The sequence below is a fragment of the Barbus barbus genome, assembly GCF_936440315.1.
Source record: "Barbus barbus genome assembly, chromosome: 26".
Lineage (NCBI taxonomy): Eukaryota > Metazoa > Chordata > Actinopteri > Cypriniformes > Cyprinidae > Barbus > Barbus barbus.
Window position 1 is genome coordinate 11,874,485 of NC_136754.1, and position 17,779 is coordinate 11,892,263.

The 17,779-nt window shown below is 37.3% G+C and overlaps 1 protein-coding gene across 1 annotated transcript; it reads right to left on the reverse strand.

Annotated features, from left to right (window-relative positions):
• Positions 1–7,095: 7,095 nt before the first annotated feature.
• LOC306845974 (kinesin-like protein KIF2C) lies at positions 7,096–16,420 on the reverse strand. Its single transcript, XM_079379004.1, has 21 exons — positions 16,199–16,420; positions 15,508–15,602; positions 15,316–15,438; positions 14,829–14,886; positions 13,608–13,739; positions 13,327–13,431; positions 13,141–13,232; positions 12,555–12,650; positions 12,428–12,482; positions 12,192–12,354; positions 11,778–11,868; positions 11,635–11,698; positions 11,453–11,544; positions 11,068–11,210; positions 10,526–10,730; positions 10,141–10,251; positions 9,949–10,016; positions 9,745–9,835; positions 9,186–9,260; positions 8,820–8,913; positions 7,096–8,088 (listed from the first exon to the last, which is right to left on the reverse strand). The coding sequence occupies exons 1-21, from the start codon at positions 16,257–16,259 to the stop codon at positions 8,024–8,026; spliced, it is 2,079 nt and encodes a 692-aa protein (XP_079235130.1). The 5' UTR covers positions 16,260–16,420; the 3' UTR covers positions 7,096–8,023.
• Between the last annotated feature and the right edge of the window lie 1,359 nt (positions 16,421–17,779).

Here is a 17,779-nt window from a genome sequence, read left to right on the forward strand (position 1 = left end):
TGTAAATGATACGGAACTGAATAGGTAGCCAGTGCAGAGACTGTAAAATTGGAGTAATATGATCATATTTTCTTGACCTGGTAAGAACTCTAGCCGCTGCATTTTGGACTATCTGTAGCTTGTTTATTGAAGATGCAGGACAACTACCTAGCAGTGCATTACAATAGTCCAGTCTAGAGGTCATGAATGCATGAACTAGCTTTTCTGCATCAGAAACAGGTAGAATGTTTCGAAGCTTGGCAATGTTTCTAAGATGGAAGAATGCTGTTTTTGTAACATGGGAAATATGATTTTCAAAGGACAAGTTGCTGTCTAATATAACACCCAGATTTTTGACTTTAGAGGACGTAACAGTACATCCGTCTAGTTGCAAATTGTAATCCAAGAGATTCTGTGTACTGTTTTTTGGTCTAATGAGTAATATCTCTGTCTTATCTGAATTTAATAGGAGGAAATTATTGGTCATCCAATCTTTTACACTTTTTACACAATCTATTAGCTTAGATAGTTGATAAGTTTCATCTGGTCTTGTTGAGATATATAGTTGAGTATCATCAGCATAACAATGAAAACTAATCCCGTATTTTCTAATAATATTACCAAGGGGCAACATGTATATTGAAAATAGCAGAGGACCTAGGACAGATACTTGTGGCACTCCATACTTTACTGGTGATAATTGAGATGACTCCCCATTTAAATGAACAAAGTGGTAGCGATCAGACAGGTAGGATCTAAACCATCTTAAAGCCTGCCCTTGAATACCAGTATAGTTTTGTAATCGATCTATGAGTGTGTCATGGTCTATAGTGTCGAACGCAGCACTAAGATCAAGTAATACTAGCAATGAGATGCAGCCTTGGTCTGAAGCAAGAAGCAAGTCATTTGTAATTTTAACAAGTGCCGTTTCTGTACTATGGTGAGGCCTGAAACCTGACTGAAAATCTTCATAGAGATCATTTTTTTGCAAGTAGGAACACAATTGAGCAGACACAACTTTTTCAAAAATTTTAGACATAAATGGAAGATTTGAAATGGGTCTGTAATTTGCCAGTTCATTAGAATCTAGTTGTGGTTTCTTAATAAGAGGCTTAATAACCGCCAGTTTGAATGGTTTTGGGACGTGGCCTAAAGATAACGATGAGTTAATAATATTGAGAAGCGGTTCTTCTGCTACAGGTAACAACTCTTTCAGTAGTTTAGTAGGTACAGGATCTAATAAACACGTTGTTGGTTTAGATGCACTGATACGTTTATTTAGCTCTTCCTGTCCTATAGTTGTAAAGCACTGCAGTTTTTCTTTGTGTGCGATGAATGAAGCTGAAATACTAGACGCAGTAGAATCTACATTTGATATTGTATTTCTGATTTTATCTATTTTATCAGTAAAGAAATTCATAAAGTCATTACTATTAAACTGTGAGGGAATATTTAGATCGGGTGGCATGTGTTTATTTGTTAATCTAGCCACTGTGCTAAATAAGAACCTTGGATTGTTTTGGTTATTATTTATGAGTTTGCGGATATGCTCTGCCCTGGCAGCTTTTAGAGCCTGTCTATAGCTGGACATACTGTTTTTCCACGCAATTCTAAAAACTTCCAAGTTAGTTTTTCTCCATTTGCGCTCAAGATTACGAGTTTCTTTCTTGAGAGAATGGGTATAACTGTTGTACCATGGCGCAGTATGTTTTTCTCTAACCTTTTTCAATTTGAGGGGGGCAACAGCTTCTAATGTATTAGAGAAGATAGTGCCCATGTTGCTAGTCATTTCGTCTAGTTCATGTGTATTTATGGGTACACAGATCAGTTGAGATAAATCAGGCAGGTTATTTGTGAATCTGTCTTTGGTGGCTGGAACAATAGTTCTGCCCGGACGATAACGCGGAGCCATATAATTAATATCAGTAATACGCAGCATGCACGATACAAGAAAATTATCAGTAACATGATCACTTTGAAGTATGATATCTATATCGGTAAGATCAATTCCATGCGATATAATTAAATCTAGTGTATGATTAAAATGATGAGTGGGCCCGGTGACGTTTTGCTTGACTCCTGAAGTCCTAACGCATCATTTGTATTATCAACGTGAATGTTAAAATCTCGGACAATTAGCACTTTATCAACATTGATCAATAGATATGAGAGGAAATCTGCAAATTCTTTTAGGAAATCTGTATATGGCCCTGGCTGTCTATAGACAGTAGCCAGAGCAAGAGACAGGAGAGATTTCTTTTGCATATCTAACAGTGTAACAATAAGCAGAAGTATTTTGAATGAGTTAAACTCATAAACTCCTGTATCCTGTTTTCTGAGTAACATTGAGAATATCACTATGTATTGTTGCAACACTGCTGCCATGACCAGTCTGACGGGGCTCTTTTCAGATGGAGCGTAGCGTCCTGGATATGTTGTCCAACAGGAGTTCCACCATCAGGACGGAAAAGCCTAGGAAGCTCCCAGAAAATATTCCAATTATTAACAAAGAGCAGTTTCTGTTCTTTACACCATGACAATAACCATTCGTTTAAAGCAAAAATTCTACTGAACCTTTCGTGTCCTTGTCGATATGTGGGAAGCGGTCATGACAAGATGATCGCCGTCGCGGGCGATGTGCTGCGATCAGGCTCCTGAAGTCCCTCTTCAGTGTCTCCGTCTGCCGCAGCTTGGTGTCGACGCTCTCGTCGCCCTTCAGGATCGCAGGTATCTGCGTGAGTGTCCACTTTACCTTCAGCTAACGTAGCACGGACGTGTCGGACGATGGAGTCTCCGACGATCACAGCGTTGCGTTCCGTCTCGCGGAGGGGAGCAAAGCGGTTCTGGGTGGAGACCTCGAAGACCAGAGGCGGAGAGGTCATCGCCCGGGGCCTGGCTCGCGTCTTCCGCTGCTGGTGCACCCAGGGTCCGTAGCGTCCCGGCTCCGGAGTGAAGGACATCTGGGAAGATCTGGGTGCACAGCGTCTGCGCAGAGAAACACACGGAGTAGAGGTGGTGGGAGTGTTAGCAGCGTGCTGTATACTTACCCCGGACTTGTGAGCGTCAGCCCGGGATGTTTCCAGCGTGGCTCTCTCAGCTGGGCCTGCTTCTCCACCAGGTAGCGGATCTGCTTCTCCACGGCCTCCAGCTCCAGCTGCACCGAATGCAGCTCGAATGTGTCCTCACCTGCACTCAAAGGTAGACACAAATCCGCCATTTAAGCAAGTAACAGTGAAACAATGTTAATGTGTGTGAATAGAGTATTCTCAATCTAAGTGAGATTAGCGGCAGCCACGCTCCCGATGCTAATGGGCTATAGGCTAATAGCAGACTCGAGAAATCAAAATAAAACTAGTGATAACAAGGCACTCTGATTGGTTTTGTTTTAGCATGCTATAGGAGATATATTCACACGTTATAGAAACGAAAATGATAGTGTATAAAATTGTTTTTAAGATAGAAAATAGACGATAAAGAATCAACTTGATGGAGCTCAAACTCAAAACATGCAGTCACAAATCAGAGCATGCGTGTAGTCATTCACAATTAATTATCAAGGGCTTTATTTGGGGATGTAAATCTTTCTAGACTGCTCTCTACAAATTGTACTGCAATTCGCAGGGCAGAGCTGTCTACGTTCGAAATAGGAGAGGGAATAATCATAAAGCGGTTGTGCGCGGTATGGCACTCGGGGTAAAAGACCATCAGATTATAATTAAACACATGTGAGAGGCAATAAAACGTAATGAACGTAGTGAGGAGGCTGGCAGAGCCATTTTATGTGGCCAGCACAACATGTTGTGTAGTGCTGAAAGCTGCGCCATATGTGTCCTTGGGTGCTCTGGGTTTAAACGTCTGTCCATATATGGTAGCTGTAGCACTTTTTTTAAACGCATTCACAGTACTGACATGGAAGTGGCCTTGTGGGTAACAAAGACAATCCAAAGATGTGTGCTCAAGCTTTTTTTTTAGTTACAATGCTGTTCAATTTATTTATTTTTGTTAAATATTAGGGTTATGTGTCATGTTTGCGACACTGAGAGAGTAAAAAAAAAAAAAATTATTTACTTATTACCAAGATTTATATATATATATATAACAATTACTGTAAATGACAGGTTTGGACTTTTAAAAACTTTGAAAGCAAAACAGATGGTTCTGGTAAATTACATTCTTTGTAGCTGCTTACAGCTTGACTCAAGGTCAAGCAAACTTGTGTGATTTAAAAAAACAAAAAGCTTTATTCAAAAAAATTTTTTTAAACAGAATGAGTGTTAGTATTAAACCACTCTCTGTAATTGCAGTGTTCTTTTGCAGCAGGATTTGAAGTGTAATGTTTATGAGAGTTTAAAATAGTTCATGTTTTAGTGCAAAAACTGCAAGAATTTACAAGCACATGCATTAACTTGGAAGTAGAAGTTTGGTATCTCGATTTATGAAGGTGTTTAATCACTAGGAGGTGCTGTTCAGACTATAATAACGACTGAAATATGAAAAACAGCAACCCACAACAGTCATATTCAGCTTTCATACAATTAAAAAAAGTGAACTGTGTGTTTTAAACTTTAATTATAGACATATTAAATTGGATAAACGCACTAAAAAGTACTTGTAAACGTGGACACTTGTAAACTAACATAGTACGACTTTAAATGGTGTTCTCGTAGGCTACAAGGGAGTTCTCGTCCTCATTCAGAGCTATGTATTCAGTCTGGCATGTTCGGCCCAAAGGGACAGGGCCAAGGCACAAGGAGGCCCAATATTCCAAACAAAATGCCTCTCATCGCCTAAATCCATCACTGCAGCGGAGACATGCGAGTCCCTCTTTCTCTGGATGTTTAAATGAGAGAGTGTAAGCATGTATGTGTTGACTGGTCCTGAGCGGGGCCTTTCTGGCCACAGAGAACCAGTTAGTTTTTTTTTTAAGTCTTTAACAATATTAATTAGAATCAAGTATTACAGCGAGCTGTGTAATAATACATACTGACCACAGAACTACAAAACTGAACTGTAAAGCAGGATGATTAACGAATATGTCGCATTCAGATTATAGAAACTCGCCTTGTATGTGTTTGTTTTTACATTTCACAAGCAAAATCGAATAACATGTTACAATTTCTATTCCTCGCAGTGTATTTATATAAAGGTCTAAAAAAAATGAACGTCTGCATGAGTTTTAATAATACACCCTCTTTGTTAGACTCTGTGGTTTGCACACCTGTGTTGACGGGCACGCTGTGCTCTAGCCGCCTTGAAATGGAAGCATAAACAAGCATATCCAGCTGGGGAAACCCAGACTCACCACAGCCCCGCAGACAGGCCTGCCGCCAGCACCTGTATCTTTTCATTTGATCATTCCAACTGGAAAAGAATTGCAAAAAAATCTCAAAAGACATAGGAAACATTCAAAATTAGCATTAGGAATATTCAACAATTCCTAGAAAACAGTGAAGCATTCATGAACAAAATCAAATATTAAAACACCTCTGTGAATATATTAAATTCTGATGCCCAGTGCTGGTGCCAATGAGCGTGCCAAGATGCCAAACTGCATGAAATATAAGCAAGCTCCAATGTGGCTGACTCTAAAACTATTTTGATGCTTCAGGGCCAAATAAGATGCTGGGAATTTCCTAGTGTGCTACACTGATTTTTAAATGAGTAAACATGCTAAAGTAAATAAATAAAAATGCAAATGAACGCCACAACATTATTACAAATGCAGGAAATTAGATTTTTAATGCAACATTCATGGGCGAGTTCTGTGTGCATAGTTTGACTGCCCTCTATTGGTAACTACATGTTATGTGCTTGACAACAAATTTAACATTGAAACACTGCAGCCTTGTGACATCCTTAAAAAGAACTAAATCCAGAACAGTTCGAGTTAATAACCATAAGAATGGCAACATCTGTTTTTATAGTTGATCAACTTTTGAAGCTGACTAAAAATACAGTCTTTAACCACAAGTTTTCCAATCAATTTAATTGCATGTGGGTCAATGAAAAATATGGATGTTCAAGATGAAGATTAGTTAAAAATGTCGTCGACCTTATTGCAAAGACACTATTTAAACTGAACTGAGCTGGACGAGGACATCACTGAATTCAATAATGAAATGCCTTTAACTGAAAATCTTTTAATTTTTTAATCTTTTCATTTTACATCGACACACTATTTTCCTTTTTGATATTGTGCAGTTGCTTGACTTTAAAGCATAATAATGTAAAAGTTAAAAACTAACTGGTGGGAAAGTGAACATCTTTGTAATCCATCTTTCTTACACAGAAAGCTTTTTTTTTTTTTTTTAAATTTAGAGACCAACATAATTTGTTGTAAAATACAGAAAATCACATCATAGACTGTGTATGCAAAAGAAAAAAAGTAACTGGAGTAATGTGTGGCATGTGTTTATAGAAAGGCTCTTCTCCAAACACCATTTAGGCAGGCCTGCCACAGCTCTGGCATTGCCGGATACTTTCCCCTTCCAGATCCATTCACAGACAATCCAGAGCCACAGAATGACAGAAGAAAGAAAGGGGTCAGAAGGAAAAGAAAAACATAGGTTGTTCTGCATGGTCCTCCGATGGGCTCGCTGGGTGGTTTGTCTGTTTATTTAGTCTGTGGAGGTGATGGGAACTGAGCATCGGCCACTGCCAATTTTCTCCACACTGAGAAAATATTCATGTGGACAGTTGGAATCCAGAGAGCAGAGTCAAACAGACTCGGGGCCAACAGATACAAGACTCGGCTCGCATTTCCAAATCGAAAAGCCCAGCAAAAGCTCCTTCAGCTCTCTCATCTTCTTTCAAATGCATGGTGGATAGCTGAACTGAAGAAACCATGTCTGTAACAAGCCAGCAGTCCTTTTTAGTCCTATTCTATTCCAAGTGTTCTTTCGGATACTAAGCTGGGTAGTTACATCCCAAGAAGATAACAAAACCACAATGCAACACTGGATCAAAATGATTTCAGTCTCTTAAAACCACTGAAGGATTCAATTAGAATCAACACTCGAGGTCTCAAGAAGTTAATTAAGGTTCGTCTGAGGTGAACCTCCAAGTCCCTTGGACCAAATGTGCGAGTGAGGATAATTTTAAATCAGACTAAAAAGGTCTGAACAAAACGTTTATTTAACAGAAAATGTTAATCGGTTCACCACAAGATTGACATGTTAAAATACACATTCCGAACAAATATTTTACATTGAAACATGTTTAACACATGAACATAACCAAAACGGCACTGGACAGCAACTTTACAATGAAAATTAGATTTCACGAATGAAAAGTTAAGGAGTTTTGTAAAATGAATACAGTTGTATCTGTACATAAAATGTAGTGCTAGAACAAGATACATATTCCCAAGTTTAGTGCAATATATGTAGCACAGCTATTTGCATTTACAGAGTAGGGGGTAAATAGCTGGAGGGGGGTGGGAAATGCCACCCAAAGAGCTCAGAGGAAGCAGTTCAGCTTTTAGGCCTCACACGGAGATATGGGGCCACCCACCCACAGGCCGATTTTGTTTATTTTCATCCTTTGAGGTAAACTGTTCAGTGTGAGCTGTTTATTAGGCCTTTGATTTGTCATGTGTCAGCTTGTGCTTGCAGGGCAAGTGTATACACTGGTTGTGGCTTGTATATAGTGGCGGTTTGGATGTCAAGGCTGGGGGGTGATGGGAGTGCTCAAACCGCCTCTCATTTTGGCGTCATCAGAATGAAAAAAAAAAGAAGCAGTTCCAAGGCGGAGACGTGAAAGGAGTAAGAATCTAAATGCAGCACAAACAGCTGATGATTCATGAAGACGGCCTTGAAGAACCAGGACGCAGCATTCAAAATGTGATTTACAAAAGATTCAAGATAAGGGAACCTTTATTCAGTACACAAAAACAATTAAAACATACACAAAAAAAAAAAAACTTAAACACTTGATATATCTCTAGCCAGATAGCAGATAAGATTATTAAAAGAACAAATTGAAATTGTATTAGCTTTTGTAAGAGGTTTCTTTCCAGTTTTTCGCAGCTGAATCTCATCTTAGATTAGTTTGGTGACATCCTGACCCTCTGTTCTGCTTCAATAGCTGATCTCAAAGCCTGGTAAGACTCTACAACAAGGAGAAGAAAAACAATTTCAATGCTCAGCAGGAAATGGCAGGCTTTTTCTCAACACCCTCTCAAACCACACAATTTGTGTCACTTCAACATGTAGTGAAACTCAACCAAGTTATATAAACAGAGGTGTACGAGGAGAGGGAGTAGTAATATTGAGGTAAATGTTACATAATTCTGTGAGTAGGTGCAAGATGCTCTGGGAACCTTCAGAGGTAATTAATTTTTCCCAAATAAAATGTACATTTTCTTTTCAAAAGTCTAGACTACACTTTTTTTTAAGAAATGAATACTATTCAGAAAGGATTCATTAAATCGATCATAAGTGACAGTAACAACATTTCTAATGTTACAAAAGACATCCATTTCATATAAAGGCTGTTCTTTTGAAAACAAAAATGATCACAGTCTACCCAAAAGCATTAAGCAGCTTAACTGTTTTCAACACTGATAAGAAATATTTCCTGAACACTAAAATGAGCATATTAGAATGATTTCTGAAGGTTCATGTAACACTGCAGACTGGAGTAATGGCTGCTAAACGTTCAGCTACACCATCACAGGAATAAATTACATTCTAAAATTTATTAAAAATAGAGTATTTTGAATTGCAATAGTTACACAAACCATTAATAATAAACTTTCATAAACCATTTAAAAAAACCTCTTACTGACCCCAAACTTTTGAATGGTAATGTGTGCGTCTATTTGGATTACGGTGAAATACCTTGCAGTTTCCTCATGAATGTGTCAATTTCTGGTAAATTTGCTATGATATCAAATGAGGGATATTCCATAGATCCTGCAACTTCACTGCATCCCTGGAAAAGGAATGAGAAAAAGAGATGAACAAAACCCACTTATCCTATGACTCAACCAAGGTCTCTGAGCAGTAAAAAAAAAAAAAAAAAAAAAAAAAAGGCTTGTCTGAAGAAATGCATTCAGGGGTAAACAAATAGCAAAAGACGTTTTGTGACTTGATTGCTACAGGGAGTTTTGTAACTTTTTGAGTGATAGTGAGCTTTAAAACAAAGCCACCCACTCAGAGCAGGTGTGTTTACACAAACCTCAGGACCGACAGAAAGCTACAAACCTTTAGTTCTTCATAAAACTTCTCCTCCATCTCAGACACTTGGGATATAGCCTCAAACGCTGGAAGAACAGACTCCTGAAAAATACGTACATTTTAGCGGTTGTACCACATTTCTCTAAATAAGAAAATGTACATACAATTATTTAAATTGATTAATTTAAAAACCCACAATAGAAACTATTATAATAAATTGCTATACATTCATAATTAATTTAATAAAAAAAAAAAAAAAAAAAAAATTGTCTAATTCAGTAATTGGAATTCAAATAAAAGTTGTATTTAAACACTTATAGTGGTTAGTCCCAGACTAAAATCTAATTCCGAGCCATTTTAACTGAAAGAAACTTGCACTGACTGATCTTAAAACATAACAGTGCCTTTGTTTTGTCTCAAGATGCACACCAGTAATGTTTTTTTCTAAGGCATGTTAATAAAAATTACTTGTATATCCTAACCCTGGTTTAGTCTAAGGCTAAGCTCTGTCTGTGATTCCAGGCCTTAGTGTTATAGAAGAAAGTCCTGCCACTTAAATTTAATATGCACAGCCTGATTCACTCACCTCCTCTGAGGAGTTTCCTTCCTCAGAAAGCTCTAGTTTTGTACCATTCTCCACTGAAGCTCCCATAGACACACCATTCAGTTCTTTTACCCTGTCAGAAAACACCCACAAATGATTGCAATACATAAATCGCACCACCAGAGGGCCTTCTCAGTCAATCAATCAAAGCAACATTAGTTCAAATCGAGGAAGATAAAAAAGCACCTGTTTGCATAACGTAGTGTATTCAGAGTGTATTCACAAGAGCTCATACCCGGAGAGATCATTGCAATCTGAAACAGGCAAAATGCATAAAAGAGATTAATTTTACAATAAATAATAGTATTCAATTCAAGCCCTAAAAAAAGGGTTACTAAAACACACAGGTGAAAATTAATCACTCTAGCTCACTCTTACCATACAGGTCCTAGAGTTCTCTCCAATGAAGGAATCCCGAAGCACCTGGGTGAGTTTACTCATCCTGAACGGGATGTGCTCGCTGTTCTGACCCAGAGACCGGATACATTCCTGAGGAGTCAGGTAAGACATGAACAACCCATTGCTTTAAAACTGCCAAGTACTTGTGTGTTTATAAAAAGGGTACAGACTGATTTATTTCAATATAATTGAGCAGCGAACAAAAGCTATAATCATTAACTGTATTAATGACCACCTCAGTGTTTGAAAAAAAACAAACAAACACCAGTTACCTTTGATCAAATTTGGAAAAAATAATGTGAATTTAAAAGAAACAGCAATACAGAGATGACCTATTTGGTGCAGTAGACATTAGACAAAGCACCTTCAAAGCCAGCAGGCTGCGGTTGATCTCTGCGGTCTCCACTATGGTGTGCCGATCGTTACTGCTGACATCAGTGCCACGCTCATTCCCAGCAAGGTCCACTAGAGAGAACTTCCCATGGAGGAAATTCCGCCGCCTTAGAATTACTTGTAAAACCGCATGTGAACGCGATGAGCTGGCATTGGCAAACGTTTGGCCAGACGTTCTGTTATAAGGTGAGATACAGTTGTTATTGTTAATTCAAACTATTTAAAATGTTTTTGGTAAGTAAACTAAGGCTAAAATAAATATTAGATAAACTTAGAAGAAATGTAGCCTTGTCAACTAATGGAAATGGCAAAAAGAATTAAAAAAAAAAAAAGGTAAAAAAAATAAAGTCAGAGAAATCATGACAAAAGCACAAAATTAAAGCTTATATATATATATATATATATATATATATATATAATCTAAATATTACAAAACACTATAAAAGCATATACATAATTCTAAAAGACAAATGACATTTAAAGGGTTCACTTAAAAATAAAATGAACATCTACCTGCATGCACTTCCCCTCTCAATCATCTTGATTACATCATCAACAGATGACACAGGCACCTCCTGCAGGCCAACAACATTGACCTGCTGCTTCTCATCCTCCAAAACACGCAGCTTTGCCTTCTTATTCAGCAAGTCAAACACCTGCAGCACAAAAACAGTTCACCACCGTGCCCGAACAAGTACTTTAAGCTTTCAACCACAATCAAAAGTCAAATCAGCATAAAACCAGATACCAATACCACACTTGTTTAATTGAGCATACAGAGTACACTAAGCATTTGGAAATTTGAGGTTTATTTGCACTTAAATGACAGAAAAGCAAAAACCCCACCATCTGTTTGACAAGACATCACAGAATTGTTTTGGAAACACGTAATACAAACCTTGCCATTGTAGATCTCAAAAAAGGTGACATACGGGCAAAGGTCCATATCAGCATATCGCTTTTGCCTTAGGAGGGTAAATACATCCTGTGCTGTGAGGTATGCAGAGAGATTAATGCATAAGTGAACACAGATATACGTAACAGGCCACTATGTTAAGTACATGGGACAGTTACAATCACCTGCCAGGGCGTAAATCCCTTTAGAACTGTTTTGGCTCTTTCCAGAAAAGTCTCCACCCATAGTCTGTAAATAATGCCTCAGATGAACAACATATAACAAGTGTATGGAATTTTGTTTTGGAAGCACAAACAAAAGAACTTACATGGGTCTTTCCACTGCCAGTTTGGCCATATGCAAAGCACGTCGCCATACCACCTTCGAAAATGGTCTTAACCAGAGGTTTAGCGGTGAACCTAAAAGTTAAATTCATAACCATTTGAATATTTTCTCTATTAAACATTAATACAGAATAAACTGGCATGTTTAGAACAAAATAATATTCCATTATTTAAGTAAAGATCATCCAAAAATGTAAATTCCATCATCAGTTTCTATTCCATGCAAATAACAAAGCATTGTTTCAGCTTCTGCAAAAAAAAAAAAAAAAAACGCTTTGAAACAAAAGATTAGATAGTGAACTGATCCTTGAATAAACAACACTTGCCATGTTCATGCATGGTAATCAACATTATAAATGATAATAAACACCAAACAGAAACTCTAGATATGCAGCTACCTGTAAACCAAGTCATTAGTTGAGTCTTCATCGAACGAGTAATCAAAATGGAAGGTCTGATTCTCCAGGTACTTGGTCAGATCCACTTTCTGCTTGGGCTCATGCAACAGCAGGGCTCCATTACCAGGGATTGTGACCACATCAATCTCTTTCTTTGCCAACTCTAAACACAAATAAATGAGAGATGCGTAAGAAACAATTCAATTCCATTAAGAGAGATCAAATCAGAAACCTACCTTTTTTATTCTGTGGACGTTTCCGAACACAAACACATATTCTGTGAGGTTTGACCTAAAGGATAGAACTTGAGTTAAAATATGAAATTCATGTATAACGATATTAATATTATGCTCATTAACTCACAGGATCAGACAAGGACATGGGTACTTTCTCCAGGGTCTCTCTGTATTCCTCAATCATCTGGTAAAACTGCTTATTAGGTCGACTTGCATCTCCAAACTAGGAACAAAAATAGAATTGGATGGAGAAAAGTGAATACATTTTAGCAAATTTCATAGACTTCAAGACTAGAAGAACAAATGCGCCCAAACAGAATAAAAGTAAATAATTATTTAAAAAAAACTCAATAACGAGGCAATAACGTTTTCAACTAAATACAGAAAACTCTATGCGTTTTAGCTGTTCATTTACACAAAATTTTGGAAGCTTGAAAAAGCAAACATCTGAAAACAGGTTTTTAAACAATACTGTTTCATTAGCTCGGATGTGTCAACTAACCCTGTAAATGTCAAAAAGCTTAAAAAAAATAAATAAATAAATAAAAACTGTCAGTCTGCGATAACAGTAAAAAAAAAAAATAAATAAATAAAAAAAGCAAACAAAAGATTTTTTAAAATGCTAAGGAAAAACATTTCAGATTTTAATACAATCGTTGTTGTATAAACGTACCTAAATGGTCCAGTAACTGTACAACAATAATTAAAGGTACCTTTCCTCTCTTCTGTGCTTCAGGATTTTTTGCTAGCGACAACCGTTTGTTTGCCATCTTGTTTGTTTCTGAGACCTGAGACATGCGATGGCCTAAAAGTTAAAGTTAAGTCAAGTGTTGTAAATGTTACTAACCACCATATCAATAATGTGAAAGCATGCATGACAAAACCAAAACAGTACATACTTGGTGGACCCATGGGGGCACATTTGGAAGCCTCACTCTCACAAATAGCCTCAGCGGTTGGTAGCAGAGGAGAAGCTGGCTTCGAAACAAGTCTCCTCTGGTAGCCTACCAATCCAGATAGCAACTTAATGAAATACGCAAGATTTTGACAATGATTTTCTGCTGTCTCCAAGCTGAAAGTCCATTCACCTCAAACAAGTTACCAATCAATATCGGTTCATTCCAACGCAAAACAACTTGATACATGCATATCTTAATATCATGCTGATGTTCAGACAGACCTGAAGGTTTAGGGATCGTAGATGAGGGAAGATCGTGAGAGAGAACTTCCTCTGCAGCCATTGCTGATACCACAGGAGGAGGGGCAGGCTGTCGGAACAAGCAAGTCTGACGTGTGGTCATCCTCCTAGAAGCTGAAAGGAGACAAAATTATGTTATGTGAACTCTCTGCAATACGGTGTGGTTTATAAATATAAATTATACAATATATGAATTATAGTTTATAATTCATAATCATTGTCAAAATCCGTCTTTCGGATGAGACGTTAAACCAAGGTCCTGACTCTCTGTGGTCACTAAAAATCCCATGGCACTTCTCGTAAAGAGTAGGGGTGTAACCCCAGTGTCCTGGACACATTCCCTCCACTGGCCCTTATCAATCATGGCCTCCTAGTAATCCCCATCCACTTGATTGGCTCTATCACTCTCTCCTCTCCACCTGTAGCTGGTGTGTGGTGAGCGCACTGGCGCCGTTGTGCTGTGGCTGCCGTCGCATCATCCAAGTGGATGCTGCACACTGGTGGTGGTTGAAGAGAGACCCCCCCACATGATTGTAAAGCGCTTTGGGTGTACGGCAATACACAATAAATGCGCTATATAAAATGCATCATTCATATATTATTATACAAAACGGAGTAGAATAAAGAGCTTTCCATGGTCAACATTGCCAATAAATCCAAAGGCGATCCTATGGACAGTACAAGAATCTCCAAAAATGTTTGTCATGACTATTTCAATCAGCAACATAATTGGACATTAGAATGATCTCCTCACCCTTATAGTATCTGACAATGTGCAGAAACAGTAAAGAAAGTAACTTCTAAATGGATGAAAAGAACAATTATTGCTACATAAAACCAAAAGTGAGAAACCATTATCCACAGTGCTTTGATCGCTGCTAGAACTAATGACTATCTCTGCCATATGAGACCTCTCTGGACTGACAGAAACAGTCATTTAAAGACTATTTTTGATTTCTATAAGCAGATAATTTGCAGAAAAGATCATGTGGACAGAAGTGGGAACACAAGACACCCTGATTAAGTGTTATAATTCAACCATAATATCTGTGATTGGAGAACATGAAGAAAGCATGCACTTCATGCAAACCTGACTCTTCAGACGAATCCAGAGGAGCAGCTTCAAATGGGAGACACACCATAAGTTTATACTGGTGCAGGTAAAGAGACCAACTATGAATTGGTACAACAAATATAACTTACGTTCTGAAGAAGCAGGTATTCTTGATGACCTTAAAGGAAGCTCTGATGCTCTGATGTTCTGAAACAAACAAAAAAACTTTATGAATGACTATGCAGCGCTATGCTATGACACAATGACATTGGATTTTTGATAATGAACGAGTCAGTGAATTCAGATATAGTGCATCAATGTGCTTGGAATAAAGTACTACTTATGTTTTCTCATACGCCTATTTCATTCAGCACCACTGGTCTTTCTCGTTTTCCACAGTGACAGCTTCTCTCAGTTTTTGAAGAAGGAGGTGTCTAGACATTGTGCTGAAGCGCCTATAGCATTACCATGGTAACTGACATGCACATACCAGATATTGACAACACTATCTGAACAAATGGATCCAATTTAATCCTTTGCGAAAGGACAGTGTGGATAGTCAATACTTGAATCAAACTAAAAAACTGTGTGCATTTTGAACAAATAAGAATTTTAGAAGAGAAATACAGCACTCACTTTTGCTGGTTTTGACACCGGTGCAGATAAAGGGCCAGGGGTAGACTCAGGCTCCTCTTGGCGACTTGGTTGAAGGTGTTGCATAAGGTCAGAATTGAGTTGCTTAAGCTCATCCATGTCAACCTAGAGGAGAATCAGTTTATTAATCTAGTTAAGCACGACGCTTTGGCTGCTACAAGTGCAATTACCAACCTCTTTTCCTTTAGTGATGCCCTTCTCAGTCCATTCCACATTCACTGTAGATTTAGTGACATTGGCCGTTTTCACAGTGGCACTGTGTATTCTTCCTGCATTGACGGGAAAGAGTGGCATAAACAAACAACATTCTCTCAGTTGAACTTTGAGATAATTCATGACTGACTTCTTCAGTGGTGCAAAGCAAGCGTTATTCACTTTTATTGCGTCTCTGTTTTCCTTACAATAAACTGAGGATGTCATTCAGCCCAACATCTTTTGTTTTTCAAAAAAAGCTTTGTTAGGACATTAAGAGTAAATTACAATAAAAACTCTTGATCTACAATAAAAACTCTTGAGCTTGAATATTTTATTTATTTGGTAAATTATCCTTTTAAAACGATCCCTGCCAACTAGGTTGTGTATGTTTCAGTCATTAACTAGACAAGAGATCACAAGGAGAAATGACAGGTTGTTTTTTTGCATTATTTACATATTTTAAATTTAGATACACACTATTATATGATTTTCTCTTTGAGTGGTTTTCTTTTTCAAACGTTAGAAACTTTGCAATGCCAGCAATCACTACTTTATGTTGTATTGATACGTATTAAAATTAATTTGCGATAATTCGATTTTTAACATAAACTGATTTCATGATGTAGTTCGTGTCTGTAAAAGATTAGCAGCTAGCAAACAAGCATCTTACCATCACTACGGCTTATATTGACAGCCAGCCCGAGAAGAAGCTTCGACAACGCAGGATCCATCTCAAATTATAGTCTGTTAATTGCAGGTTTTTTTGCGAACGTTTCTAACTCAAAATTGAGACTAGTACTTTTCCTCTGCCTTGCCCTTCTGAGTCGTAAACCAACATTAACCGCTCTGCATTCAAAAATCGTCAGCGGAAGTTATCGGATTATTTAAGTAGGCGGTGCTTCGTTTGAACCAATCAGAGCACTGTAAAAAATGACTGGCATTTCAATACACCAATAGGATTTTACACCCGTCCTTCGTCACACGCTTTGGGACCACATTGCGAATCTTCTTAAAAAAAACGTCAAACTAAACAGCCAACTTAATTTACTGGTAAACTCATGGAAATGAGACTTTAAAAGCCAGTGTCGTAGAGGGGAAATGATGTCAAGTAAGTAATAAAAATCCAGTAACGTCACTGAGGAAAGACATTGAATTAATAGAAAATAACAAAGCAGTTTTCACTGCGGGCCAGTGATACAGAGCAGCAATGCAAAACCACATTTATTAGATTATTTCATTTATTATTACTATCTGATGTACTGAATACTAAAACCAACAAATTAATGCTTATTTTTTTGCTATCAATAAAACACGACATGTTAAAACGAAACGTAGGCTACATATTGTATTACCTGTTATGAAATATTTATTATTAATATAATTAATATTTTACAAGCTATGCAGGACTATTAGGTCAAGTTCAGCATGCAACAATTGCCCATAGAAATTCTTTGTGATATTTCAGCTAATATAAAATTTTGCTTAAAAATCCTGTGCTCACAGGTTTTTAGTGAAGTGAAGTGACATTCAGCCAAGTATGGTGACCCATACTCGGAATTCGTGCTCTGCATTTAACCCATCCAACGTGCACACACACAGCAGTGAACATACACCCGGAGCAGTGGGCAGCCATTTTATGCTGCAGCGCCCGGGGAGCAGTTGGGGGTTCAGTGCCTTGCTCAAGGGCACCTCAGTCGTGGTATTGAGGGTGGAGAGAGCGCTGGACATTCGCTGGACCTACAATCGCTGCCGTATTCCTGCTTTATTGTAGTTGGAAAAGAAATGTATTAAGCTCAATATATATATATATATATATATATATATATATATATATATATATATATATATATATATATATATATATATATATATGTATATATATATATATATATATATATATATATATGTATATATATATATATATATATATATATATATATATAGACAATTAATAAGTGACTTTTTACTGTGATAATTTAATAAAAATAAAACTCAATGTAGTTACACTGTTTTTCCTCATTACAAAATTATACGCATAAAGAAATTAATAGTACTTTTTAAAAAAGCTACAACGGCTTTGAAAACTGAAAGATATTGCCATATCACACAGTAAAATAAAATAAATAAATAATACATTAAATATTTGTTCTTCGGTGTTTAGACATTATATAAAATTGTAATTTATTGTTAAGTAATTTAAACATTGTAGTTTCACTACTTACAGGTGACAAGCGTGAATGAATGGAAAACA